The sequence below is a fragment of the Desmodus rotundus genome, chromosome 3, assembly GCF_022682495.2.
Source record: "Desmodus rotundus isolate HL8 chromosome 3, HLdesRot8A.1, whole genome shotgun sequence".
Taxonomy (NCBI): Eukaryota; Metazoa; Chordata; class Mammalia; order Chiroptera; family Phyllostomidae; genus Desmodus; species Desmodus rotundus.
Window position 1 is genome coordinate 142,311,708 of NC_071389.1, and position 27,848 is coordinate 142,339,555.

A 27,848-nucleotide genomic window follows, 5' to 3' on the forward strand; every position below is an offset into this window, starting at 1 on the left:
AACTTGAAAATCAGCTTTTCAGTTTGCCTAAAAAAATCATGTTGGGCATTTGGTTGGAACTGCATTGAATCTATAGATGAGTTAGGAAATTTACTTCCTTTAACTTTCTCCATACAGGTCTTAAACTCTACTGTCAGGGCCCAGGGCAGGCCACCCCAAGATACCCCACAATGGCATATTATTTTGAATTAAAGCTCCTTACGAAACTCCCGTGCAAGAAGAAAATCCTGAGCTCTCTGTCCCAAGAGCAGGAGATGGATGTCCCATGTGATACTGTGTGATGGCTGCCCCCTCCCCTCCCACCGTTCCTGAAGGCTGAGAGACAGCCTTATCACTCCAGTTAAGAGGATCCAGGCGAAAGCCCTATACCACCTTTACTAATTTACCACCCAGACTTTCTTCAGATTCCTCACCAGTGAACACCCAAACCGTGCTTAGAATCTTTCCTAATGAGTATCATCTCTCCTGTCAGTTTCTCACAAATTTATTGTTTCATTGTCTAAAAAGTATGAAAGGGGGCCTAGTTCAGTCATGTCTTTGAGCCTCGTTTTATGATTTGAGTATTGTATTTGTCATTCTCCCGAGCACTCAAATTGGGTTTTGTCTTACTAACTTAGTCTTGTGTCAGTTTTACTGTTTTATTTTTACAAGTCCAGCCGTAAGAACTGAAGGGGTGTGGGGGGAATTCTCCCCCCTCCCCACAAGTTCCTGTATGTATGGTATCTTCATTCTGACCGTCAAGAATGTTTTACAGTCCTTAGCACAGCCCTGTTTAATGTGTGTGAGTTCTTGTCCTTGGGTGTATTGAGCTACAGATTTCTTCGCCTGAGCTAGAAGCGTTCTTCCATAGGGTTTCTAGACAGGAGTGTTTATTCTAACCTGGACGTCCAGCACCTTGCGTGTGACTGATTCTTGCTTAGCCTCTTTGTTGGTTTCCATTCCTGACCTGCCTCACAGAAGTAATCTTGGGAAGTAACTATAAAATGCTCAAAGCATTTGACCATCACTTGCAAGGGCTCTATAAATACCAAACATGGTACTCAGTAGCCTTCATGCACGTCAGTGTAGTCATTGCCTTTAGTCGATGAACCAACAGTCCAATCAGTGTTGACTGCCAAGTCCCTTTCACAGAAGAATGACAACTGATCCTTTTCACAGCCTAGATGCCTCATAGGAACCACTTTTGCTCTTCTTTCTAGAGAGGTGCCAGTAATGTGACTTGGCGATCAGATGTCCTGGTGGAATATCAAGGAGAAGGTCGTAATGTCACCGACCCCACGTGTCCTTCCCTGAGTCCTGGAGTGTCCGTGAGTAATAGTTTGCGTTGGCGTGGACAGCGTGCTCACAGACAGCACAGCAAGGCGTTAGTTCAGATTAGATGTATCAAGTATTGGAACCCTTAATCCGAGTCCTACTTCTCTCTCACTTGACTTCGTCACTTGACTGTGGAAAATTAGTAGATGCACAAAGGTAAATTCAATAATCCTGAAAATGGGGGGAAAAAAAAAACCCTGAAAATGATACTGCTGATGTATTATCAAGAATGTGCACTCAAATTCTTCCAATTTTTGTAACAAGTACACGTATCTGCCCGTATTCTTACCTTATTAATGATACCCCTTCCTGTTTTCCTACCCTTCCCGGTAGCAGTGCCAGTTTTCATTAGTAGGGGTGTCATCCAGCAGAGATGGGGTCCCACCTGTGACCGTGCCATCACGAGTGTCTTGCCAGGCTGGTCATGAGGGTGGTTACAGCGATGTGGGCCTCACTTTGGAGAATGGAAAACAGGCTTCCATTTGGCATTGGCTCTCCTAACACCACAGTGTCATGATATAGTTATGAAGACTTAAATGAGTTAGAATTCGAAGTCCTATTTGGTGGTGAGAACACTCATAATAAATAACTTACCTGTAGATGATTTTACAAAGTTCATTTTAGCACTTTTTCCCAACCCTTTAGGATGGCAGTTCCTAATGTACCTTAGAAGTGACTCATTTGAGTACGGAGTTCTCCTTACCAACCATACGTTTCAGGGGGCCCCTTCCAGCTACTCCTTGTCAGGAGATTAGCAGACGGGGGGCGGCGGCAGAGCCACCACGGCCACATGCCTTAGTCAGGTTAGCCATCACAGCAGTAAGGAGCAAAGCCCCCCATCTGTTCTCAGTTCATTTCTCAGTGGAAGGAGACCTGATTTCTCTCCAGTTGTATGTCTGCTTTGAGCCGTTTGGTTGTCCCTGCAGACAGTAGTTGTTCCTGCAGAACTGTGTTCACGTAACTTTTGCACTGTCCCCACAGCAATGTTTCCCAGACTGCGTGTGTGAAGATGCTTACAACAACACCTACGCCTGTGTGAGGACCATGTCGGCGCTGTGGGACTTACAGTACTGCGAGTTTGATGACCAGGAGGTGAGGGGCCCTGCCACTCCCCACCCCCGCTGCGTCTGTGGGAGCGCTCTGCGGGCTGGACTCAGTGGCAGAAGAGCAGGTCCAAGGATGCTCTCCCGGGAAGAGGTTTCTTATCTGTACTTCCACTTAGGTTTCCGGCAGCTAAGAAAATAGAATTCCCCAAGGCCATTCTTTATTCTCCGTGACCTTTTTGGATGAGGCTCTCTCCAATCCCACCAGCACCTGAACACGTACTTTAAAGGTGCAGGTCACTTTTTCAGAATGCTGCCCATCTGGTCTGTTTGCTTCCCTGCTAATTTGGGCTGAGGGTCAGACATTTGGCCACATGGAGCCAGTGCTCGTCCTGCTCGTGTTTCTCAGGAGCTGACTCGTGCGCCGTTTGCTTGTAGCCCGTAAACGCTTGAGACGACAGGCAAGAGGGCTCCCCTCAAACTCAGTTCCTGTTCCCCTGCCCCCATGGTCTTCGCCAGTGCGGTAACTGCTTTGTAAGTGATGGTCTAAGGGCGGCTGCTGGAGCCGACAGGCAGAATTTCCTGCCATCTTCCTAGGCTGTCGCTGGACTGCGGTTTGGAAAACAAAGCACATACCGATGGTGGGAAATGGCGATATTAGACGTGTCCAACATTAGAAATAATAGCGTCGTATCCTTCAGCAGTGCATCCAAAACTGCTTTTTAAAATAGGGAAACCTAACATTTGTTTAACACAGGTTTGGGTACTTTCCTGTCTTCACAATTCTGAGGCAAAAATAAACCTTCATATGTCAGCTCCCAGTCAGAAACTTCATCACCAAGTTTAGTTTCTGAGACCTTGCCGTTTGAGGGTTGTGCCTTCTGCTGTCTGCTTTAATTATAGAACGTGATACCTGCCCATACGCTGCCTGAAACAGGCCCCTTTCCAACATGTGGGCCGTGGGCTGAGCAATTTAGCCCCCAGAACAGATGCTCCATTGTCTCGTGTATACCCTTGGGCTCTTTGGGGATATTTTTTAATTTTCCTTTGAGGATCTTAAAACCAGATGATACTCTCCTGGGCCTTGAGTGTTGTTTACCTCCTCCCTCCCCATTTAGAAATAGTTCACATGAGTATTTCTTTAAATGTAACCCCTTGCTCTTTCCTCTCTCCACCCTTTCCTGTAGGTGTTCGTGGAAGTCTACAACCTGACCGCAGACCCACACCAGATCACTAACATTGCTAAAAGCATAGACCCAGAGCTCTTAGGCAAGATGAACTACCGGCTGATGATGTTACAGTCCTGCTCCGGACCCACCTGTCGCACTCCAGGGGTTTTTGACCCCGGGTAAGTTTCCGTTTTCTTCAGTGACTTTGCCAAGTTATCTCGAGCAGTCGTGCTGGTCCCGATAGCAGGGGGAGCCTGACGGGTCCTTTTTGCCTTGAGCTGTGCTGTGTTTCCCACCCGCCTGCTGCAGAGTGGGAATACTGGGTCTTAGTGCTCCAGCCTGTTGTGCTGAGAAAACCCCCAGTTCGAAACTTCTGCTTTTTGGTGCCGACTGGGTGCTGCAGTTACAGGCGTAGCCCCGCTCCTCACCACTGAGGCTCCTCCCCTCCTGCTGTGATTCTGGTCAAGGTGCCACTCGACTGCACTGGTGACAGCTGGGGCTCCTTTAGAGTAGCTGACCAAGCGCTACCCTGTTTCCTAGCACTTCCGAGGGCATACGCCTTCTCTGTCATTGCTCAGAAGTGTGAATGCTTGCCAGTAAAGGTCATGTATTAGACACAGACAGTGAAGCAGAGGTGTACGCGTCCACTGCCGCACACGGAGGTAGGGACGGTGTTTACCTTCCTCCTGCTAGGTCAGCTCTGTTCCCCTCTCCTTCCTCTCCAACAGTCGCTCTTCCCCACTGCCCCTGGGCTCCGCACACCGTGCGCTTGAGCCGCCGATGGCAAAACCTGTCCTCTTTTGCTGGAAAATTATAAAATTAAACATCAAACTTTCACCGGGAAAAGATTATTTCAGTTCTTAGACTCTGACCGTAGGACAGAGGGGAGAAGTGCCCGAAGCCAGTGGGGAGGAGCAGCGTTACCACTGGCCGTTTCATATGAAGGGTTCTAAAGGGCAAATGAGAGAGGGTGTGTTGAGTTGGCCAGAAAGCCTGTTTAGTTGTTTCTGTAAAATAAAAGACATTTTTAAAATTTCACCAATAACTTTATTGATTTGGATATTTTGAGTATGTCAGCTATCTCCCACGTGGTATAATGTTGATTGTTCTCAATGTCTCGATTTAATTGCTCTGAACTTCAGCTGGTCTACCCAACTGGAGTATATTACCTGGTGAGAAATCTCCAGCACAAAACTTCTTAAGCCACTTTTGATACGTTCTATCAAAATGTATAGGCACATCACCTTCTCTATACACTGCACAAATCTTTTCTTGGTTTCAGTTGCATTTTTACTTTTCTTGAAATAATAAGCCATAATATGCTGAACATTTTGCATATTTTCTTCCATCTTCAATATTAAAATGCACAAAAATTCACAAATTTGGTATTTTTTCAAGTGCACACTGATATGACAGCTGTCACAATACAATCTAACAAAATTGTTTTGAGTGAAGTTAAAGATAACTAAGTGCTACTAGGGCCATCTTATGGAGAAAAACCAAACTTTTTGGCCAACCCAATATGGCAATGAGTAGACAAACTGGATTCTCATTTTAGAACTCACTTTTTAAAAATTCCTTAGCCATAGCTTATTCTCTCCTACCAAACATTTAGGCCTGTAGAATCCCACAGGCCCAGTCCATCCCCCACCCGTTAGAACACAGCCATACACATTCCCTCACATACTGTGTGTGGCCACTTCAGTAAAATTGAGTAGTGGGGTCAGAGATTGTATGGCCCACCAACTCTAAAATATTTATTACCTGGCTCTTTAAAAAATATTGGCCAGCCCCTGCTTTAAAATAATAGTAGGAATTCATTTGTCCCAAAAGATAGTAGGTACAAGAAACAGTAAAACAGTGTGTCATCTCTAGCCCTCACAGACATGCACGGTGAGTCTCTTTATGTTTGCCACGTCTCAGTCAAGTTACCATCCGGCACTCACTGTAACTGTCCCGTGGGTGGTAAGTAAGTTACTTTTATGCGCCAGGCATTATACATAAATTGCCTTACTATTTTATTGGTGGCCAGTGGGGTTAATAACTTACCTGAGTTCACAACGAGCCAGATTTAAACTCATATCTGAGGCGCATACCTGTGCTCTGACCCACCATTTGACTGTAAAAGAAGGGATTTGAAGCTTCTGGGAGGGCCTTCAGCAACGGCTGGGCTCATCCATCAGGCTGCTTTATACCTTACGGACCACCTCACCCCCCCTCAAAAACAGTTCAAATCTGGCCTCCTCCTTAAGGCCTTCCAAGATTAACCCGACTTCTATTTATTTCCCCCCCTCCTCTCCTTCTACTGCCTTGTTTTGTGCTGGTTGACTGGCAGTGGAAATGCCATTATCAAGTGCTCCTGTTTTGTACTACAGACTTTACCACTAGATTCTCTTCTGGTGGATTGATAATTCCTTTGCTCTCTCTTCCTGCCTTCCTTTCCAGTGAACATTCTGAAGGAAGTTCTCAGTGGCTAACTACAGCTAACGTGGCACCCTTGTATTTTTCTTCCCCAGATACCGGTTTGACCCTCGTCTCATGTTCAACAATTATGGTGGTGGCAGGACTCGAAGGTTTTCCAAACATCTCCTGTAGCGACCTCTGCAGTGGGGTCCCCGCACGCCTCTTTCTGATGAAGTGATTGTAGTAGGTGTCTGTAGCTAGTCTTCAAGACCATACCTGGAAGAGTTTCCAGACTGGCTTTAAGTCATTTTAAAAAGCAACCCAGTCAGCTGACCAACTTGTGCAATGTGTTAAACTGTGAACTCTGCCCTCATGTCAGGAGCCGCTGTCCCTGGTCCCTCATTCAGCTCATCCCGCTGCTCCTGAGGTCTCTGTTCCCACATCCTCTTTCTGTCCTGGGGCTGCAGTTCCTGATTACTCCCCGTGCGGTCCAAGTCTGATTTATAAACCCATTCAGATAAATGGCAGTGCTTTAGGGAGGGAAATGTTTTTGATCTACAGCTTGAACTAAAATCAAAGGACCCGTACAGCATTTCAGATTGAGCACTTCACTATCAAAAAATACTAACGGCACAGGCTTGAAGAATGACTGTTAGAGCTAAATCATCTGACTAAGAACAAGCACCATTGTTTTTAGAGTAGCCGAAAGGTATCGTTTGTAATATCCATCACAGCGTGATGGGATAAGGGCGCAAACTCAAAACCTATCAAGCAAGCGCTGTTCATTTTGGGGGAAGTCGGGGCTGGTACTACACTGAAGTCGAAGCAGCCTTCAGTACGGGCTAATTCCAAGTGGTCATTGGCGGTGAGAGCCATCTGTCTTCCAGTGGCTGCTAACCACGTGGAGTGCCAGTCAACTTAAACCAGTGGTGTCGAGGGCATGTCTCTTCTCTCGATGCTTTTCCCTCCGAGCGCTGAAAAACAGAGCGGCTTAGGTAACTCAGCAGAGAAAAAACTTCTTAGCGTTGGTGAAGCTGGGTGTCTGAGGGCCTCCTACAGGTGGGGCTACCCGGCTGGCAGGTAGAAGGGCTCCAGTTGAGGTGCAGTAAGTTGCCTGTCCAGCAGGGAGTCTAGGTTTCAGTCCCACGTGAAGTTGTTTTGACTCTCTCTGCATTTTGCTGACATTCTGTTCATTTAAGATATAAAAATTTCTTACAGTTAATGAAAGTATCAGCTTCTTCACCCTACCTTCTTCCTTTTCAGTTTCTTCCTGTTGTGGGGGTCATGTGTAATTTGGGCCTCGTTCACTATTGTCAAAACCAGGTCTTGCCGAGGTTTCCTCACTATTTAGAACACCTATATTTTTATGTTCCTTGGCTTGAAGACCAATCCCGCTTCCACCATTTTCTTCACAAGAAGGCTAATTGGTGGAGGGACAGCAGGAAAGGAGGGAGAGCTGTGGTTGGTAACCTGTTCATCTCAGGCAATAGTGATTTTAGCTTTATCTAAGGTCTTAGGCTGAGCTTTAAGCACTTTGTAAGACATGGTCATAAGCAACCTTCCCATCAGAACGCCAGCTAACCGTGGTGGGTTAATAGCCATTGCGTTTATTCCTTTACCTCATGCAGCCCCATTCACTGGTGGCATTTAGAGGTGAAGTAAGCAAATGAAATGAACACCTCTGCTGTGAATGTTTTAGGGAAAGAAATAAAGATTGTAACTAAAAGCAAAGTACATGTTGGACATCGGTATCAGCTTCATTCTATACTTTTGATTCTTAACATTACTCAGTCAACTTCCAAATCAATGCCATAGTCATTCCCGAATAAAAGGAAACCAACTCTTGTACTGTGATGTCATCTTATTCACTCAATTCATTGTATGATGCTAGTTCCTGGAAGCAGGTACAGTCATCGAGCGATCCACAAGTCAGCGGCCCACATGCCTGTCACACTGCTGTGACAACCAGCGGGCTTCTGTTGGGGTGATGGGGATGCAGCAAGCCCCTCTCTGTTGGTGCATCTCCTGCCCAACTGTTGAATGGCCTCCAATCTGACTTTCCCTTGGAGAGGCTTCATTCTGGATCTGCGCTAACATCATCTTTCATGAAGAGGCCTCGGCCTATATAATCTAGGAGACTACAAAATGCACTGAACCTCTGCACATGTCTATGTACAAGGGACCTACTGCCAAGAAGCTTGCCTTGTTTCCCTCTTAATTATACTCTCTTCAACTTTGCCTGTTTCCCATTGTAAGAAGGCCAGGTCCGTATCTGTTGGTACTCTTCAGAGTAGAGAACTATATACCCATTAGTAATAAAGAAAGGCCATAGGAATAGATAGAGTTTGCCTTATAAAAATCTATTACAAAGCTCTTCCTCAAATACAGTTACCAAGTAGGAAACACCTTTTGAACATCGTTGAATTTTACCAATGGTGCTGTTGCAAAATACATTTGGGGGGGGGGCAGTCAATAGTTTGTCGATACAAATGGACAACACTCGAGTTTTTGTACAAAATAGTAATGATAGCCATGGAAGTTATACCTTAACCTATAAAAAATGTTTTTAAATTTATGTTTGAGTATCTAAATTAAGGATTAGTGTGCTTTTTTTTTAACAAAGGAATTGTCCCAGGATCCTTAAGAGAAAGCAAAGGTATTTCACCTGATCCACCAGTGGAATTAGTTGGGAATATTTGGGTTCTTTAGTTTTGCCACCACTTACGTCCCACTGAACTTTGTGAACTGCTGTTTGCATCTTCTGTTCCTAGAAGTTACTCTGCCCTGGTTCTGTGTCATTTCAGTCATTTGACTTAGAAAGTGCCCTTCAAAGGACCCTGTTCACTGCTGCACTTTTAAACGAATTAAAACTTATTTCTATTCTAGTGGAAATGTGTCCTTTGTTTTAGTCCACAAGTAGTAGTTTTGACAAGATGCTTTTTTTCCTTGATGCTGTTTCGTGTTCTAATCACTCACCAAAGTACAGGAGACTGGCCATTTCCATGCTGGGTGCTACAGTCTGTCCATCCTCAGAAAGCTCTCCTACACGTGGTCCCGCCGCCCGAGCTCCCCGGATGAGCACCACGCAGAGAATCCTTGAAAAACCACATGCATTTGTAGCCCTAGAGGAAAGTCATCTTGCCTTGGCTGGCTTTAAATTAGATAAACTAGGCTCACCTTCCTAGGAGTTTTGCCTAGATATTCAGTCGTGTGACCCATTGCCACAATTAACTTCATATGGAAGTTGAAAATCTTTTCTAAAAGGGGGAGTTAGTATTTCAGGCTTGTAGGCCTTGTGGTCTCTGTTGGAACTACTGAACTCTGCTGTCGTAGCACAAAAGTAGCCCGAATCAATAGTCACATCAGTGAGCAGCTGTATTCCAACAAAGCTTTATTTACAAAAACAGGTAGGACATGGTTTGTCAACCCTAGGCTTACGAAGTTGCCTCATGCCTTAAAAGTCATGAAGGCCGAGTAGAAAAGATGTGAGAAAACTCCCATAAAGTTGCCAGCTTCCTACCAGAAGAGCGGGCGGTTTCCGTATACCACAACGCAAAGCCATCAGTAAGGAAAAGGGGAAAGTGTACTTGCATAGACTCTCAAAGTGAGGTCAAGTACAGGTTCTACCAGATCCGTTTCCCTAATTTATCCCACCTGTTTTCACTGAGACTTCCCTGCCCCTTAGAACCAAATTCCCTACGGATTTAGTCTTTGTTTCATCTTTACTAGCAATGGGTTTAAAGAGCTGGTCACATGTAACTTGAAGTGTGTTGAGGCAAGAGCAGAGAACCCAAAGGCCCCAGCCCGAAAGCACTGCTCAGGCTGCTATACTGATGGCCTAGGAATGATCACGTAAGGCGAGATTTAAACGTGGGACACAGGAGCTAGCTCTCAGAGTACCGGGGAGTAGGTAACCATTCTAAATCCTGGTCTTCAAGGGGAAGCTTGCAATGACCACCTTCTGCCCAGAAGACCTGAGATCTACTGACATGCTCTTAAGCTGCAGCTCTGACTTATGCTAGTAGGTCCTCAAAGGGTAGACAGACACTAAGGGTGCTTGTAATTACTATTAGGATAAAAAATAGCTGTGCAGGATAGGTTTTTCCCCTCAGCTTAATTTATGCAAGCTCACAGAGCTAATGAGAGTTGGGGTTTTAAACATCTGGCTTCAAAGCCATCTTTCTGTTAAACTCTGCTGTCTCTGATCTACAAAGGATTTCCTCCATCACGTATCTGAGGGCCCACTCCGCCCGCTAGTTGTCCTATTCCGGAGCTGTGGGACATAATGTAAGTTACAAAGAGCACTTAGGAAAAAAACTTCCAACCAAGAGTACACTCTCTGGCAAAGTTAGAATTGAAGGAGAAAGTTTTCTGGGCAAGAAAGCTCTAATCACCACTAACCCATCCTTGAGGGACTTCTTTAAGCTGGAAAGAATTGGCAATATTAAGTAACAAGAAGACATTTGAAAGTATAAATCTCACTAGTAAAGGTAAATATAAAAAGTAGTGGGTGAATCATTTATAAAGAGTATGAAGGTTAAAAGACAAAAGTAAAAATATACCTACAATAATTAAGGGGTACACAAGATAAAAGATGTAAAATGTGATACCAAACACATAAAAGCGGGGAGAAAATAGAGGTTTTAGCATGTTCAAACTTGTTTCCAACTTAAAATAGACTGTTACAAATATAAGTTGTTATATGTAAGCCTCAAGGTAACCACAAAGCAAAAACCTACAGTATTTTATATACACAAAAGATAAAGGAATCTAAGCATACTACTTCAGAAAGTCATCAAACCACAAAGGAAGAGAGAGAGCACAACAAAGGAACAGAGAGGAACTGCAAGACAGCCAGAAAACAACAAAATGGCAATAAGTACCTGTCTTTCAATAATTACTTTAAATGTAAATGGACTAAATTCTCCGATCAAAAGAGTGGATGAATGGATCAAAACAAAACCCATCTATATACTTGCAGCCTACAAGAGACTCACTTAAGATGTAAAGACACATACAGACTGAAAGTTGAGGGATAGAAAAAGATATTCCGTGTAAATGGAAACCAAAAAGCTATACTTACATCAGACAAAATAGACCATAAAATAAACACTGTAATCAGAGACAAGGGGCATTACATAATGATAAAGGGATTAATCCAACAAGAGGACCTAAGGTTCATAAATATTTATGCACCCACCAGAAGAGCACCTTCATATATAAAGTATATGTTAACAGACTGAAAAAAAAGAAAAGAGAACTTGTCCCTGATATCTCTCTTTCCAAGGCAACTAGTTTCAGGCTAAGAAGGGAGGTGCCACTACCATTCAAGTGGTTTCTTGTCCCACTGCACAGCGTGGCTGTTGGAAAAGAAAGCAAAACACAGCTCCCACACTTCACTTACCACTTTCCAGCATGGCTCCCTGCAATGCATCAGCATTGGTCTGCGCCACCAATGGGACAGGGCACATGTGATGGTGCGACTTCTGAGGCTAGATCATAAAAGACGCGGCCACTTCTGCACTTTTCCTCTCTTGGATTACCCGGGGGAAACCTGCCACCATGTTAATCCACCTGCCCTAGGTGAGGTCTACTTGGTGAAGATCGGCAGACTACTGCAAATGACCGGTGCCAACTGGCCAGCCAGCAGAGGGAGCCATCTCAGAAGCAGACACCCCAGCCCGGCCAACTTCATATGACTACCCCCAGCCCCATCCAACATTTAACTCATGAGAGACCCCCCCCCCAGGCCAGAACCATCAGCTAACCTGTTCCAAACTTCTGACCCACAGAAACCACCTGATACATTAAATGTTCATGTTGTTTTAAGCTGATTTTGGAGTAATTTGCTGTGCAGCAATATTTGACTAATAAAATGACCCATGCTGGTTTACCACGAGAAAAACCGGGTCATGCCTTTTGTCAAAATCTATCCAGTTGTAGGTACCTGCGAGAGGCAGGTCTATTGGCAAAGGCTCACTTACTGCCAAAGGGAGGGGGGAAAGTCTTACTCACATTACATGCTTGAAGGCCATAAACACTGGTTCCCAGCTATTGTTACTAAAACCAGGCAGAAGCTTCTTTGTTGAAATGGTTGCTAAAATGCTCTCAGCACATGGTGGAAAATATTTTAATGGACTCTCTTTGGCCGGCAGGTTCCAGTCACAAATCCCAGTCTCCTCTCCAGGGGACTCCCTAACTCACAAAAGCTGGTGCGGGGGAGAGCAGAACACGAGGGCAGAGCAGGTCTCTGCTCTCGGCAGCTGCGGCATGTCAGGATTCTGGCTTGGTTTCTGAGGCACCTGTTGTCCATATCAAGACCATCGGTCACTCCTCCCCTGCCTCGCGGCAAAGCTAGGAAAGTAGCTCAGAAGCACAACTGATTCTGTTCTTGCTTAAGTCCCCAAGAAAACGGCTGCAAATGGCTGCGGTGTGCCCTTGCCTTCCCCATCCTCCCACCCCCAGCACCTCCCAGAGCAGGTGAGCCGCAACACTGGGTCTGAGATCGACGTGACAACCGGGATTCCTTCAGCAGCCTGGAGTAGGCGACTACTGACTTCGAGCCTAGTGGGGCGGCCTTCGGCCTCTATGCTCCCACAGCTGCTGCCACAGTAAACGGAGCCCAGGTGCCAACGCTGGTTCTCTGCCCAGCAGGGGAAAAACAAAAACGAGGCCCATCCCTCCTGCCCCTTTCCTCTTCCTGCAATGCCACGGAAGGCCCTCGTTACGAGTCCGGCCGGGGGAGAACGCTGACTTGAGGAAGCTGCAGCTCAGGGGCCACCTGCAGGAGCCCCTTCCTGCCCCTAAGCGGCGCAAGGGGCTGTTTCCAGACAGGTCCATGAAATGTTTAGTTCCCCAGCTGTGCCCTGCAGCTGGGCGAGATACCAAGTGAGTTGAGGATCCAGTCCAGAAGATGACCACCTGGGGGAGAAGTCACGTGCGCGACAACCTCGGGCAGAAAGGAGGGCGAAGGCCCCCCGCTGCACCTGCACGCGGCCTCGGGCCTGGTGTGTCAGCATGGCCCTCGCCTCGCAGAGACACGACAGCACTAGGCTCTAACCCATCAGAGAAGACGACTCTGCCACCATATTTATGGGGGGCACAAGTGAAGGCACTGAATAGTGAGGTTTTGATCTTCCAATCACCCTAGATTAGAACCTTGAGTGTTCTGCTTACAACTCCATTTCCTTCTCTAAGCCTGAGGTTAAAAAACAAAAAGTTCCTGCTTAGAAAAACGTCCCTCTCGGAAACTGCGTCCTGGGGGATGCTTGCAGATGAGTGTCAGCGTCAGCGCCTTGGCGCGGCGGTAGAGCGGCTGAAAACCACCGTAGGAGCCAGAACTTGGGAAACTGCACCGCCCCGCGCGGTGTCGGCTACGGCGAGCAGGGCGCCCTCCGCTCACGTCTCACTCACTCCTCACGTCAGCTCAGTGAGACAAGCAAACGCTCTGCAGGGAGAAAAGTTGGTTTGATCCACAGCGACTGCGATTGTAGTTTTAACTCTGCTCTTGCCAACGATGAAGCCTTACCCTCGGGAGAATTTAGCCCTAGTGCTTTTCTCATAACGGAGGAAAACCAGCAAGGGCGACGCCAATACAACGTGCAGCCCAAAGCCCTCAGGAACCAGGCCCCATTCCTAGGAAATGTCCATCAATAAGTTATGAATCCCGGTTGGTAACTCCTACGCATCCGTAAGATCTCAGCTCTGGTTCACGTCCTCCAGGAAGCCTTCTCTAACCTCCTACCCGCTCAGAACCCTCTGTGCTTCCTCTCCGTGACGCTTACCAGTTTGCATTACACGTGGACTCTGGTTTCCACAGAGACAAGGGTCATATTCTTTCTCCCGGAAATCTACCGGTACCTAACATCCTCAGGGTGATTTATAAATAAGTATTTGTCGAAATAAATTATAACACTTGGTATTCTTCTCACGTTTCTTTTTGTGCAATGAACAGAACTAACATACCGTGAAAGTTAAAAAAAAAAAGGTGGTTAATAATACAGATATAACAGAGCCTGACAGTGCACCAGATACACTCATTCCTCAAAGAGGATTTCAATTTGTTCCCAGCCATTGGCTGGGAAAAAAGTAGAAGCGAGGGAGGGAGGGAGGAACCGAAGGAGGGAGGGAGGAACGGAGGGAGGGAGGGAGGAACCGTAACAATAATTCTCATTTTAACAAACATAAACCTCACTGTATCTCCAATAACATGAAAGCAAGCTTCATTGTTGTTAGAACATTAGTGACCCTGCGCATCAAAGCTGTAAATACTGCAGATAACTGTAAAATGTGACTTCCTCGGGGAGTCAAGGAGGTGGTAGCAGCAATAACACCAGCATTGGGCATTTGGCAAGCTTTTCAGAAACTGGGTGAAATTAGGAATATGCAGAATCACCCCTTTTGTACAAATTCACAGCTTTTTAAAGGAAACATTTCAATGCAGGGACCTTATTTTCTCCTGACCTCTCTTCCAACAGATCCCAAACACTGGCCTTTCCCAACCACCAACTTCGTAACGAGTAACTTTTCACATTACCTACTCGATCAATCACCTTACTTGCAAAGAACAAAATTTTAAAAAGCAAACTGAAATAGAGGAACACGAGGTGACACAGGGGACAGAACCATCACTCGTGGCCTCATCCACCCTGACACAGTAGCTGGTTGTCTTCCTTGAAGCTCACTCCCTTCCCCAGCACATGCAAACCCCCATAGGAGGTGCACTTGGGAAAAAGGTGCCCCACCCCGGTGGCTCAGATGGTTGGGCGTCATCCTGCAAGGTGAAAGGTCCTGGTTCAATTCCTAGTCAGGGTGCATGTCTGGATTGTGGGTTCAGATCCCAGTGGGGGCGCATACATCTCTGTGACATCAATGTTTCTTGCCTTCTCTTTCTCCCTCCCTTTCCCTCTCTCTGAGGATAATAAATAAAATCTTTTTTTAAAAAAAGGAAGAAAAAAAGGCAGTGGAACTTGGACTTTTCCAAAGCCTGAGACCCAAATCCTTTGACTCCTATAGCAGCCCCTGTGTTCTCAGAGCAGCATCTTTTATTGATAAGGCATTAGGAGACATGCTTGATTTTACCGAAAAATCATCATTGACTTTGAACGTTTCCCTTAAGAGAGTGCATGTGCAGGAAAAAACATCTGAAATGCTTGCCCTTTTGAAAAGACAATGAAGACACCATTTATATAGTTCAGATGAAAGGACTGGGATATGAGGTTGTTGTCTCCCGCCTACCATTGTACAACTGGAGGATTCTAAGTGTCAGCAAGACAGTTTGCTGCTCCCGAATGCCTAGAATTTAAGAAAATGTTGTGGCATTTGAAAATCAGAAGGGCCTCTACCGCAGAGCCCCTTAGAACCCCACTTCAAAGGTAAGGAGCTGCACCCTTTCATTAATTACGAGTTTAATTAATCCCACCGGCCCATAAAGGGAGTGAAGTGAGGGGAGGGTGCAAACACCACCAGATCTGTGCCACTCAAGGGTGAGGCCTATTAAAGGTGAGGCCGCTCGTTCAGAAAGATAAAAACAAACCATCCTGGTTAACAGAACTCCCTCCCAAAACAAAGCCGAAACCCCGACTCAGCCCTTGTGTTGTGTTGTGTATGTGTGTAAGCATTCAAAATTCCAGTACTCCCTTTTCTTGGAAACGGGAAGAAGAGAGGAGCTTTTGGAGTTCAGCTGCTGCCAAGTGCTACTTCAACCAAACCTGAGAATCTCAGCTGTCTTTGGAAACTATTATGATTAAAAGGGTCTGTCCTCTACCCCTCCATTCTCACTTTATGAAATTAAAGGGAAAATTTTGCCAAAAAAAGAAAAAGAAATTAAAAACCAATAACAAAAAAACCCCAAAACCTTTGTAGTCACTATTTTTTGCTGCCCACTCCCCTCTCCCTGCCCCATCCCCCCAATCCTTACACAAAGCTGCTTTCTCGAACACTTACTACAGCAAGCAGTGATTCACACCAGACAAGTGCATACTTTAAAGACTTAAAACACTGTAGTTTCCTGTGTTCCTTTAAAGAGGATCACCCTTGATGGGGAGAAAACTCCAGCATTGAATGCCTGGGGGCTCCTCCCAAACTGGGAACTCGGAAGCTCTTCTTCCCCAGTCCCAGGGGTTCTCTTGCTGACTGCAGTGAGAATGCTGGGTTCAGTCACCCACCTGTCAGTTCTCCCACGCAGCAGAACCCGTGCACAGAAACACAGGCAGGTGTTTCACCCTGCGCTAATCGCTGAAATGGAATGCTAAATGAACAACAAAAACGAGATAGAGCATTCTGACATCGAGGCTGTCCTTTCATTTCTCCTAAGTCCCAACTACACCCAGGGAGACCTCTTTCAGATGAACTGCCCAGTAGCGGCAACCAAAAAGGCTTTGAACAGGCAGGTTAATTGACAGACTGCAACATGCTCACGGGAAGAGGGTGGAGAGGTCAGGCTGGACTGCCAGGACCCAGCCCTGCCACCTGCTCACGGGGGGGGGGGGGGGGGGCAAGCTGCTGACCCCAGCGCACATCTGTTTCCTCACCTACAAAATGGGGATGAGGAGGAAATGAGTTGACACATATTAAGCTTTTTGGAATAATGCCTTGCACACATAAGCACTTTGAAAATCGTAGAGACTTTCCTTGTTCTTTCAAAAATACAAAAACCCTAACTGGGATCATGTAACAGAGTCGCAAACACAGAATACAATTCTTGAGAACTGATTTTGTAACATGTGAATATTTATTTAAATAAGTTATCAATCAGTGCCAAATTCTGAAGAGAAGCCTAGAGCAGGAAGCTAAATCCCTTTAAAGAATAAAAATTTCAAACCATCGCCCTGCACCTTGGATAATACCCGCACTGAGCTCCCCAATTAGATGCCGCTGGATATTTCAGTGGGAAAGGAACATTGCATAGAGCCATCATTTTCTATCACAGTATTTCACTTGTGAGCAGCTATAGTACTTGAAATGTTTCCCCCCAACAATCAGTGCAGCCTTGCTATTTCATCAGCGCCACTAGAGGGCAGTGCAGCAGTAACAACACTGACCTACAGGAGGCCTGAAGGCAGTGGTGTGCAGGGGGTGGGGCCCGCAAATAAACCCAGTCAGTCACCACAGTTGACCACCAAACACTCCTCACCCACGTGTGACCATCAGGTTGGCTAAAAAAATACAAACACTTTTTATGTTGAAAGGGTCTGTTTCAAGGACCTCAGGGGTAAGGATGGGGAGGTGGGATAGACAGACGTTTCTAAGGAACCTACAGTGTTCTATTTTGGTAGTAGCCACAGGGTGTCCCACTTCATAATTCTTTAAACTGTTCACATGGTTAATGCACTTTGAATGTCCGCATAGCTCACGATGAAAACGACTGCTTCAGAAATGGATTGTGTGGGCAGACTCTCAGCTAGGGTTATTTTCCCCCAAAGGATCAGGAAAAGGAAAAGTGACATGTAAAACGAATGTGTTCCACTCAAACCTAGTAAAACTTGTCACATTCCAGCATGTGTCCCCAGGTATCTGCAGAAGTAGTTTAGCCCGCCCCTGTGACCTTCATTTATCTGCATCAGAAATAAAAACACCCAAACAACAACTAGCAACATCAACTTTTAATAATGGAAACAAATTGCCATTCCAAAAACAGTTTTAGGGATGAAAAATCTTCCCTATAAAAATAAACTTAAACTCATCACAATTATAAATATTATAACTTTTTACGTCTGCAATTTAAGAGGCTCCCCTGCAATACTTACCCCTTCATTACCCATCATTCCTGTACCATCACACACTGAAGAGAAAACAGTATTACAGCAAAGCTTAGATAGTTTAATTTAACCTAAGAATTTGCAGAATGATTTTAAATGTCAGTGGCCGCGGGGGCCCTTCTTCTTTTACGCATTGACAATGCCGTCGCAATGACCAGTGTTTGGGAGAGAACATCACCTTCAACCATGAGCTGACGGAATCTCAACACAGGAAGTCTTCCCAACTGAAACTTGGAGTGCACGCGACAGGCTTCTGGCTAGCACAGGCGAGGACGCCGATTTTAGACAATCTACTTCAAGTTACAAAAACAAAAATTCACAGATACCCATCAGCTACTACATTAGGTTCTAACAGTGTCTTATCTTAATCTGAGAAAGAAATGCTTCACAAAATACAAGCTTGCTGGGACGGGCAATGAAAAGGCCAGGTGGCTGATAGCACTATACTCAAACCCAGGCTACAGTCTGAAGAGTAAACCAGGATAAAAACCATGAAGCCATTCCCTGAACAACAAGGTGTTGGGTGACAATGACACTAAAACCTCATCGATGTACTAAAAAGAAGTCGCATGCAAAATTAAACAAGAGGTGCCATACATATTTTATAGCTAGTTCTGCTTTTCTTTTTTTCCAGCTTTCTTTAAAAAGCTTAGGAAGGTATGATTGTCTCAGTAGCGTGCAGCACGGCACTGCCTACACTCACATCTGCCTCCGGCATGGTGGGCGTTCTCTGACGGCCAGAAGAGCCCCCAGGAGGGAAACAGAAATGCGACAAAAGGCACAGTTCACTTAAAAGGCGAAGAACTGAAGCACCTTGGAATTTCACAAAGAATCCATTAGGTGTCACCAAAGCATTAACAATTCCTTGGGAATTTATAAACAACAACAAAAAAATCTAGACAAAAAATAGACTAAATTCTCCTCTAGAACCACAGCACACCTTTCCCACTGTTTTCAGATTAATTACTGCATAAAATGAGTTGATTTAACCTGCTGTAAGGAAGGCTTCTATTGCACATGCATTTCTTTGGTTGGTGGGAACACGCACTTTTGTTAAAAAGTTCCCATAGAGAGCCCCTCCTGCGGTCAGCTGGGGGTGGACTTTCCTCCCCTCGTCGCTGCCCTCCTCCTTCCAGTCAAGCCCTCCTCTGGAACTCTGGATCTGAGTTAGGCCTTTCATCCACACCCCTGGTCTCCACTATGCAGGAACACACTCCAACTTCTAAGAGTAAGGGAGAAGGAAAAGAAGAGAAAGGGAGAGAAGGAAGGAGGAAACCCGCGGGGAGGCGAAGGAACAAGGGAAACGGAGGGAGTGATTGTCACAAACATGTGCTGTGAGTTCTGTACTTGACAACTCTCCCGGCTGACAATCTGGGAGAAACAGTACCCCTTCCCAGACTCCTTTTCAGCTTTGAAAACAATCTCAGGAAAAAGCTGTAAGTTACCAGGAGTCAGCAAAGAGTCCCTGCTCCACCTGCCCAGAAAACCTCCACCCACTGACCTCCCACAGAGGAAGGCAGAATGCGGGGGGCTGGTCCACCCAGGGCTCCAGGCCCCGCCCAGTTCTGCGAGCCCCGCCTGCCTGAAAGCTGCCTTTCCCATCGCCTGCACTTACAAGCCCCTCTTTTTTGGTCTAGCTCCCACTTTCTTTGGCTCTGTTCCCAATTTTACTCACCAAGAAATCGAGCAATCCTACAATGGGCTCAGTACCTCAAAACTGAATGCTTTTAACTCCTTTACAAACAGATACACCTTTCTCTTCTCCACCAGCTACTCATCACCCAAACCACCCTCCCTCAGAGCTCCCCCAACCTCCACTCACGCCTTCTTCCAAACTTGCTCTTTACTTTCTTGAAATGTCAGGCTCCTCCAAAATCCTTCACAAAGTCCTCAGAGTTCCTAGCTTCCTGTGCCTTTCAATTCACAAGGCTGTTCCCTCTGATATTTAAAAAAAAACCCCAAAAACAACAAGACAGGTAGTTTCAACATAGGATAAGTATTCAAACAGATTCCTTGTTAAGCTTTTAAAAAATCATGTGCACATCCTTAAGCTTAACATCATCCTCACATAATTAAAATAACTAGAAGAAAATGAGAGAACAAAAACCCAGAGCCCATGCTTCGAAGCACGGTAGCCCCTCCCGATTCACAGCGAGCCGGAGGTATGGCCGCAACACCAGAAGGACCAGCGCGCACAGTCCCTTCCACAGGCCGCGAGGGCGCAGGTGCCGCGTGCCCAGGTTGGGGCACTACATCTAGAGATAAAGGGGGAAGAGCCTCGCATCACAGGGCAAGGAAAAGCCCTCCGAGAAGAGACGCTCGCTGCTGGTTTGTCCGTGGTCCCTGTGCCGCCCGGAGCGACAGGAGCCCTTAGTCGGGCTTCCACACCTCGCCGAGGGCTTCTTCCAGCTTCTGCCTGTAGGCCGCGTAGCGCTTCCTCAGGTTCTGCAGCTGCTCATCTTCTTCCTTGTCCAAGATACGCAAGAAATTCTGCAGTTCTGGAAGGCTGAAGGCTTCCCACTAGGAGAAGGCAAAAAAGAAAAATGCCAGGTGTTCAGTTCTGTTAAGACTCAGGAATGCCACCTGTGAGCACACATGGTGTGGCTGGGCTCCGACCCCACCCCGGCGGTGTCACCAGCCCTTGCCACCCCCACCTTGGCTGCCCATCACCGCCCTCCTTCCTGCCAAATGGCTCTCACAAGACCAGGGCCTCCATGCCCCCAAGTCCACACTAGACACCATCACTCCTGATTTGACCCCCCGAAGCATTAGAAACAACCCCACACGCCCTCCATCTCTTCCCTCCACTTGGGTCATTGTCACCGTCTTCCTTCTCACCCCCCACAATCCATTTCATCATGTCCGTCTTAAACAGTTCTCTAGTCTGCCCGCTTCTCCCCATCTCAGCTGCCCCCTGGTGCTGGCCACCATCATCTTCTCCTACCCTGGACGTCCTCCTACCTGGCCTCCTCACTCCACTCCACTCCACGCTCCCCAATCTGTTCCCCAAACAGCCAGCCTGAACAGAGAAGTACCCTCCATCTGCAATTTCTTTTCCATGGCTTCAGCTATTCATGCCAACCGTTGGCCCAAAAATATTAAATGGAAAATTCCAGAGATGAACAATTCGTAAGTTTTAAATTGCATGCCGTTGTGAGTAGCGTAAAGAAATCTCGAGCCGCCCACGTCCCCCACCCCCCGCCCAAGACATGAATCGCCCCTTTGCCCAGTGTGGCCATGCTGCGTATGCTCCCTGCACATGGGTCACTTAGCAGCGTCTAGGTCCTCAGATGCAGCGCCCCACTACTGCAGTGCGGGTGCTCACGCAACCCTTATTTTACTTTAAAGCACAAGAGTAGTGATGCTGCCAATTCACATACAACCAAGAGAAGCCATAAAGTGCTTCCTTTAGGTGAAAAGAGTTTGGTATTATCTGTGATTTTAGTCACCTACTGGGGGGTCTTAAAACGTTATCCACCATGGATAACGGGGGGATGACCCTCCCATGCTTCCCTTGGTTATTTCTGCTAAGTGTAAGAGAAGACCCTAAACTAACCTCTCTTCACTGTCCCCCTCACTTACTACCTCAAGTGGTTTTGCACATGTTCGCCCCTCCTCCACTTTGCCTGGAGAACTCCTACTCAACTGTCAAGTTTCAGCTTATATACCACTTTCTCTAAGAAGCCTTCCATGATTTCTTCCCCTCCCTTTCTACCCAGGACTGTCTTTTAAAAATCTCTCACTTGAGCACTAGTAACCTTGACTTAAAAAGATATAAAGCGCTGGCTGGTGTGGCTCAGTGGATTGAGTGCTGTCCTGTGAACCAAAGGGTCACCGGTTCGATTCCCAGTTAGGGCACATGCCTGGGTTGCAGGCCAGGTCCCCAGTAGGGAATGTGCAAGAGGCAACTAATCGCACACCAATGTTTCTCTCCTTCTCTTTCTCCCTCCCTAACCCTCTTTCTAAAAATAAATAAATACAATCTTTTTAAAAAAGACATAAAAAGTATTATAATTGTTTATCGAGTACCTCTCTCTCCTACATCATAGCTATCATATTCCTCAATATTTGGGCTTTGTCTCTTGCCCACGAGGCTCTGAGTTGCTTCCCTAAAAGACCCTGGTACTGAGAAGACAAAATCAATGTTTGTGGGTTGCTTTTTATTTTCTCACGAAAGCAGGGAAGACCAAGAAGGGTACACGGCATCACCTAGGAGTTTTCTTTCAAACTACACACCCTCCCCTCCCAAAAAGGGGTGCTGGGCCCTGGCTGGGAATCTCTGCACGGCCAGGCCCGATTCTGATGGAGAACTCCCAGGGGTGTGGGGCAGGGGAAAGCCTGGAGAAGATCCAACACAGTGAACAGACAGGAGACAGGATAAGACCACCAAGTGGGCTCAGTGACAGAAGGTTCCCAGAGACGGGTCTTGGTTATTAAAGAAAATGAGAAACACGGGAGAGGGCAGCAAAACTCTCTACATCGGATTATTCTGTTAAATTTCTAAAACCACGATTCTATTTTTCACGTATGTTCTCCAAAATCTAGTAAGTTCCTCCCTGCCCCTGAGAGCTATAGAGTTGTTCGTCCCCTCAGTGCAGTTAGCCTGAACGCGCTGAGAAACAAGACCGCCACACAGACGTCTAATAAAGCAATTCAGGATATTTAAAACAAAGGAAATTTCAAAACCGTAATTCCCTCCCAAACGACGAATGTGGCTCTCACTACATCAAGCCATGTGCAATACTTAAAGACCAATACCAAGGACACTGGCAAGACCATGCTGATATATTCGGCAGGGCTTTCTGAGGGAATGCGGCCCTGTGCCAATTAAAGGGCCAGACCCACTTTCCTCCCCAAAAGACAGCAAATTTTAACAACTTCAGAACATCGGAATCAAAAGAAACTTCAAGTGTCCAAAATCACTGTCTTCCTAAAACTCTCCAAATAGAGTTCCACTTCACACTGACATAAACATAGTATTGGCCCTGGTTGGTGTCTGTCACCAGACTGCGAAGCAAAGGGTCGCCAGTTCGATTCCCAATCGGGGCACAGGCCTGGGGCACAGGTCCCAGTAGGGGGTATGTGAGAGGCAACTGCACACTGATGTTTCACTCCCTCTCTTTCACTCTCCCTTTCCTTCTCTCTAAAAAAATAAATTGTTTTAAAAAAAAATCATAGTATTTACAAAGCATGTTTACACACTTGCTAATTTGTGACTTAAAAGCAGCTGTCAAGTATTTAGTCCCACACGGCACAGACTTGAAAGACTGAGGACTGAGAAGACCAGGTTTCCCTGAGGCCACCCTGCTAACCTCACAGAAGCAGAGGCCTGGCTCCCTGACTTTCTAACCCAGAAACCCCATTCTCGCTGCATCACAGAGCGGGCACCTCGAGCCATTTCCTGTTTCAGACAAAAGACTGAGTGAGACCCAGAGCTTGGGAGACTTGCTCAAGTGTCCTTTTAAAGTCGACACTTGATCTACAAGGACAATCGAAAGTGCTTTCTCCTTCAACTGAACTGGCCTCAATACAGTCCTCCCTGGAAAGGAAACGCAAATGACGCTATATACATAGCCATAATTTCTTAATCATCTGGGCAAAGAAGGAAGAAAGGGATTCTACAAAGTTAAATGTCTTTCCCGGTGAAGAGATTGAATTCCCTTTTATTTCCCTTTGGAGCAAATTGGCCTGGAGACTTTGTTAGTAGTGAGCATATGGAGAGTGTCAGCTTTCAAAGTTCAGCTGCATTAGGGGAATTTAGATGTAGAAGGGGTGAAAAAGACTCTTTGGGTGCAGATCAAGTAAAAGTTTTATTTCCTCCACCTCTGAAAATCGCAGACCAACACAATGAGTGCTGTAAAAGAATGATATATAGACTAACTCTAGGCTGACTTCGAACCATTCAGAAACATACCACAGGCTGCCCTCCACAGGACTAACCAGCCCCTCCGCCTCCATGACAGCAAACCCTCCCTCCCTCGCTCTCTTCCCCCACCCCACCTTCCTTCCCCTTCCCAGTGGTAAAATCACTAGGCTAGAGCAATACAACAGGACCAGCTGGTGTGTCAAGTTTAAAGCGGTAACGTACAATCACTTACCTCTCCAATTTCATGTTCACGGAGAACAAAACTAAGTGTGTCTGTTCTGGGCCCCGCTACCAACCGCAGGTAGAGTGGATGTTCCCGGTCTGAGAGCTTGCAGGCGTAGACTGGGGAAGGAAACAGGCCACAGACTGAGCGCTGAATCACTCCCTCCACCACACACCCGCACCATCCGTCCTCTGGACCAAGGCAAGGCCCTCCTCATCTTATTACCAGTGGCCCACAGTGGAAGGACATCTATTCTTTCTAGCTGCACAATATGAACTGTGCGCCTTGATCAAAAAGGAAATAATTCTTCATGACTGAATTTAAATAGGCCTTCATGCCCCAAATGGCTTATAATTAATTCTGCTTCTCCCTGGAGAAAGCAAGATGAGAAACTTAAAAAAGAATCTGCAACCCCTTTCAAAACAATAAAAATATACCACCCAAAGAACATGAAATCAGAGCTCTAGGAGCAAATCTCTCTGCAAATCAATTTAGAATGAGCAGCCACAAACTCACTAGGCAGCCGGCACTCCAGCCTGGGGGCTTCACGCACAGCTCAACACGTCTCCTCACACGGAGTGCCAGCCTCGCCTGTGGTGTTAAGCTCTCGGCTGGCCATGAAGGTATTATTTCAACAGGATTGTACAGCTAAGCCCAGGTGAGCCGGCAAAGAAGCCGACAAGATAGAAATGCCATCTGAGCTTATCTGCCTTATTTTGGCCCTTCCAGGTACAACTGCACTGTAGAAGCTGATTTCCCCACAGATGTGAACTTGCCCCACTCACTGAGCCTGTGGGCTCGAGGGCAGAAACCTCGGTCCATTCATCCTTGTACTCTGCAGAGCCGAGCCCAGGGTATGGATTCAAAAAACGTGCATACACTCAGTAACTAGCTGGCTCTCGTCTCCATGCAACTGAGGGCATTCCTATCACGCCAGGTCAGGGCTATTTTCTCCCGGAGCTGCTTTAGGCTGCCCAGGAAAACCAGAGGAGGTAGGTGGTTGACTCCTCACGCGCAGACACAGACGCCATTTTCAGATGAGCACGTAATCACTCAATCACTGTTTCCAGCACTGGTATCAATTTCTGCTCGAATACCTGACCCGGAATATCTTATTCTGTTTCATGCAGAAATTTAATATTCTCTTTCTATCCACTGAATGTGGGTATTGAGTTCAGACAGGCAGACCCCAGATCACAATGTTATCCACCCTCTGCAAGTGCCTCTGGGGGCCTGGGGGCCAAGTGCCCCAGTGCAATGGCCAGAGAGACAAGCTAGGGAAAGGGAAGAGCCCCGGGCTGTGCCAGTGACATCAGCAATAAGATGTGAAGTGCGCAGCAATGCACACGGGCCTCCCCGTCCTCAAGGCCTCGGAGACCGAGTCCACCAGGCCGCCCCGTGTTCAGATGCACATCTAACTGCAAACTTCAACCACAGGAGCATCCTTTTTTGTCCTAAAGAGCATTAAACCCCCAAACAAACAAATCAAAACCACCCCCCTGTGCACAGAAAAGCCTTTCTCATGTGGATGCATGAGAGCCCTTCAGATGCACAACTGTCCAACTCAAAAAGACAGACACCCGGGCGGCATGAGGTTCATGTCCCGATCACCACGGCTTTCAGAGTCCGTCCCGGCTCCGCTGTAACTGCCAGCGATCATGCGCCCACTAGCCTGCCTTCTGCTAACGAGCACGAACGACAGGCAGAAGCAGAGACCACTTCCATCGCAAGCACGGCCTATACCTTGATCCTCCCTGTGGCAGCGCTTGTACAGTGCAAACTTGGCAGGGCTCTCGGCCACGAGGAACTTTTTGAGCAGGGCCTCGATCACTTCCCCAACAGTGTTCGTGCTGCTGATGTGGAGCGTGTTCATACAGCCGTTGCTGCTGGGCGCCAGTTTCCCGGAGTCCGGACAGGTCTGCGGAGGTTTGCAGAGTTCCATCTGCACTTTAATGAAGCCAGTGTAAATCCCGTTCGAATTCTGAGGCAGGAAGACAAGCACACACTTAGCTGGGCTGACGGTGGCATTTTAGGAAAGGGTAATATCAAAACAAAACAAGGAGATGAAACTATTACTATTATTATTTATTATTGATGAGAGAGAGGTACAGACAGACACTGACTTGTTGTCCTGCTTATTTATGCATTCTCTGGTTGCTCCCTGTATGTACCCTGACCTGGGATCAAACCTGAAACCTTGGTGTATGGGGACGATGCTCCAACCAACCGAGCTACCCAGCCAGGGAGGAAACACTCTTTCTCTCCCTTCTTTTCTTTTACAGCTCTGTGGCAGAACTTCACTGGAGACTGCCCCTAAGGGAATGACTTCTGAGGGAGGTTAGCACACCCCAGCAAAGTGCTTCCAGAGGCAAGGTCTGTAGGGCAGATGTGGCCACAGGAGACAGGGCCTCCTAAGGTCCAGACTCCCGGCTCCAAAGCTGCATGTGAAAGGTCAGGGCCCACGGCCTGGCAAGGTCACAATAGGCTGGAGCAGATGCTAGCCAAACCACAAGGCTCATTAAAGCCTGGGGGATAGGTCTAGGATGGCTGCTCAAGGAAACCACAGTTGTAACTGATGACCAGCTATTACACAAAAAAGGAGGGTCACAATTAGGACTTTGAAATACCTAAGTCAACAAGGAGTAGGCAGTAAGAAAACAAGATATTTCCAATCCTACTGGCCATTATCATATGTACTAGATTACCAATTTCACTGCAACTGTTTTATACAAATGTATCCCACATAGCCCGGAATACAATGATGCATTTCAGGCACTTCAGGCAGCAATATTTTTAAAACAAATTCAAGCTACCATGTGAACTACAGATATAACATAAGCACTTATCTTTTTTGTTTTAACATGGTTATTGGTCTCCTTCCATATATACATACATTTTTATTAGCTGTAGTGAACTATAACTTTTATACCAAAAAAATGCATATATTTGCCCTGACCAGTGTGGCTCAGTTGGTTGGGTATCATCCCTCAAAGCAAAAGGTCGTTGGTTTGATTCCTGGTCAGGGCACACGCCTGGGTTGCGGGTTCCTCCCCAGACGGGATGCATACGAGACCGATCCACATTTCTCTCTCACACCAATGTTTCTCTGTGTCTCCTTCTCCCTCCCTTCCCCTCTCTCTAAAAATAAATAAAATCATTTCTTTATTGCATGTATTTAATATATACAATTTGATGAGTTTTAGCACCTGTCTTAAGTTATGGTTGAATTGTTGTTTCACAGTTGCCAAAAATAGTACTAACTGTCTTGTCTTCACTTTTTCTTTTATATTTTGTACATTTAGAAACAATTTTACTGTAATGTTTTGTTTAAATAAATCCTTAGGTGTTGTGTGAAAATGACACAGTTAAGAGGAGAACATTAAAACCCTCTTTATGGTCCATTATTTTTCTTCCTTTCCACAGATCACTTCCCGATACTAACTCACTTGTTCAGTCTTGTGGAAAGTATTATACGGTGCTTAAATTTTTTATCTATGGAACAACATGGAAACTTGCATCTATTTTTATCTCCAAAGGAGGGGGTTGGAATTTTTCTACTTTGATGAAAACTGTTTGAAAAGGAGAAACAGCACTGCTGGAGTAATGAGGAACAATCTCCAGTCCATCTGCCAGCTCCCCTTTCAGCACAGACCCCCTGGGGGCGGGGGTGGGGAGCCTGTATCACAAGGGCTTATGTTTAAAAGCTCCTACCCTGGCCCGGGGGCACAGAGTGCAGTAGGGCCTCTTCTAAACAGGTCACCCTGTCCCTTGCTGAACTCTTGTCAGTTCACAGTCAATAGACTGAGAGGCAGGGGTCCAAGGGCCTTGGAAACTGGCACCAAGGGCGGGCAGGTGCTTCAAGGGAAGTCACCAAGTGTGTGGGGGGGTGGGGGCACTGGCGCGGATGAGGCGGAGCGGGCCAGTCCAGTTTAGTGGAACACAAACGCTCCAGCTTTGCTGTCAGCTCTCCTTTCCTCCTCCAAGCTCTGGGCTCCCCCTGCTGTGCCCTCACCCCCGCTGAGCTTCAAAGGTGTTGCAGGGCCCTGAATCAACAATGTGTAGGAAGCTGAA

General features: G+C 46.5%; 2 protein-coding genes across 2 annotated transcripts in view; one reads left to right on the forward strand and one right to left on the reverse strand.

The window, feature by feature from the left end:
• Positions 1-8,814, forward strand: part of GNS (glucosamine (N-acetyl)-6-sulfatase) — a 43,856-nt gene extending 35,042 nt beyond the window's left edge. The window contains exons 11-14 of the mRNA XM_024576271.3: positions 1,200-1,307; positions 2,296-2,406; positions 3,545-3,705; positions 6,043-8,814. Of these exons, the coding sequence (XP_024432039.1) occupies positions 1,200-1,307; positions 2,296-2,406; positions 3,545-3,705; positions 6,043-6,121 (459 nt within the window). The 3' untranslated portion in view covers positions 6,122-8,814. The remainder of the gene's footprint in view (positions 1-1,199; positions 1,308-2,295; positions 2,407-3,544; positions 3,706-6,042) is intronic.
• Positions 8,815-17,517: 8,703 nt separating this feature from the next.
• The window catches only part of RASSF3 (Ras association domain family member 3), a 72,621-nt gene continuing 62,290 nt past the window's right edge, over positions 17,518-27,848 (reverse strand). The window contains exons 3-5 of the mRNA XM_053921209.1: positions 25,521-25,758; positions 23,787-23,896; positions 17,518-20,208 (exon numbers count right to left, since the gene is read on the reverse strand). Coding sequence (XP_053777184.1) covers positions 20,059-20,208; positions 23,787-23,896; positions 25,521-25,758 — 498 coding nt within the window. The 3' untranslated portion in view covers positions 17,518-20,058. The remainder of the gene's footprint in view (positions 20,209-23,786; positions 23,897-25,520; positions 25,759-27,848) is intronic.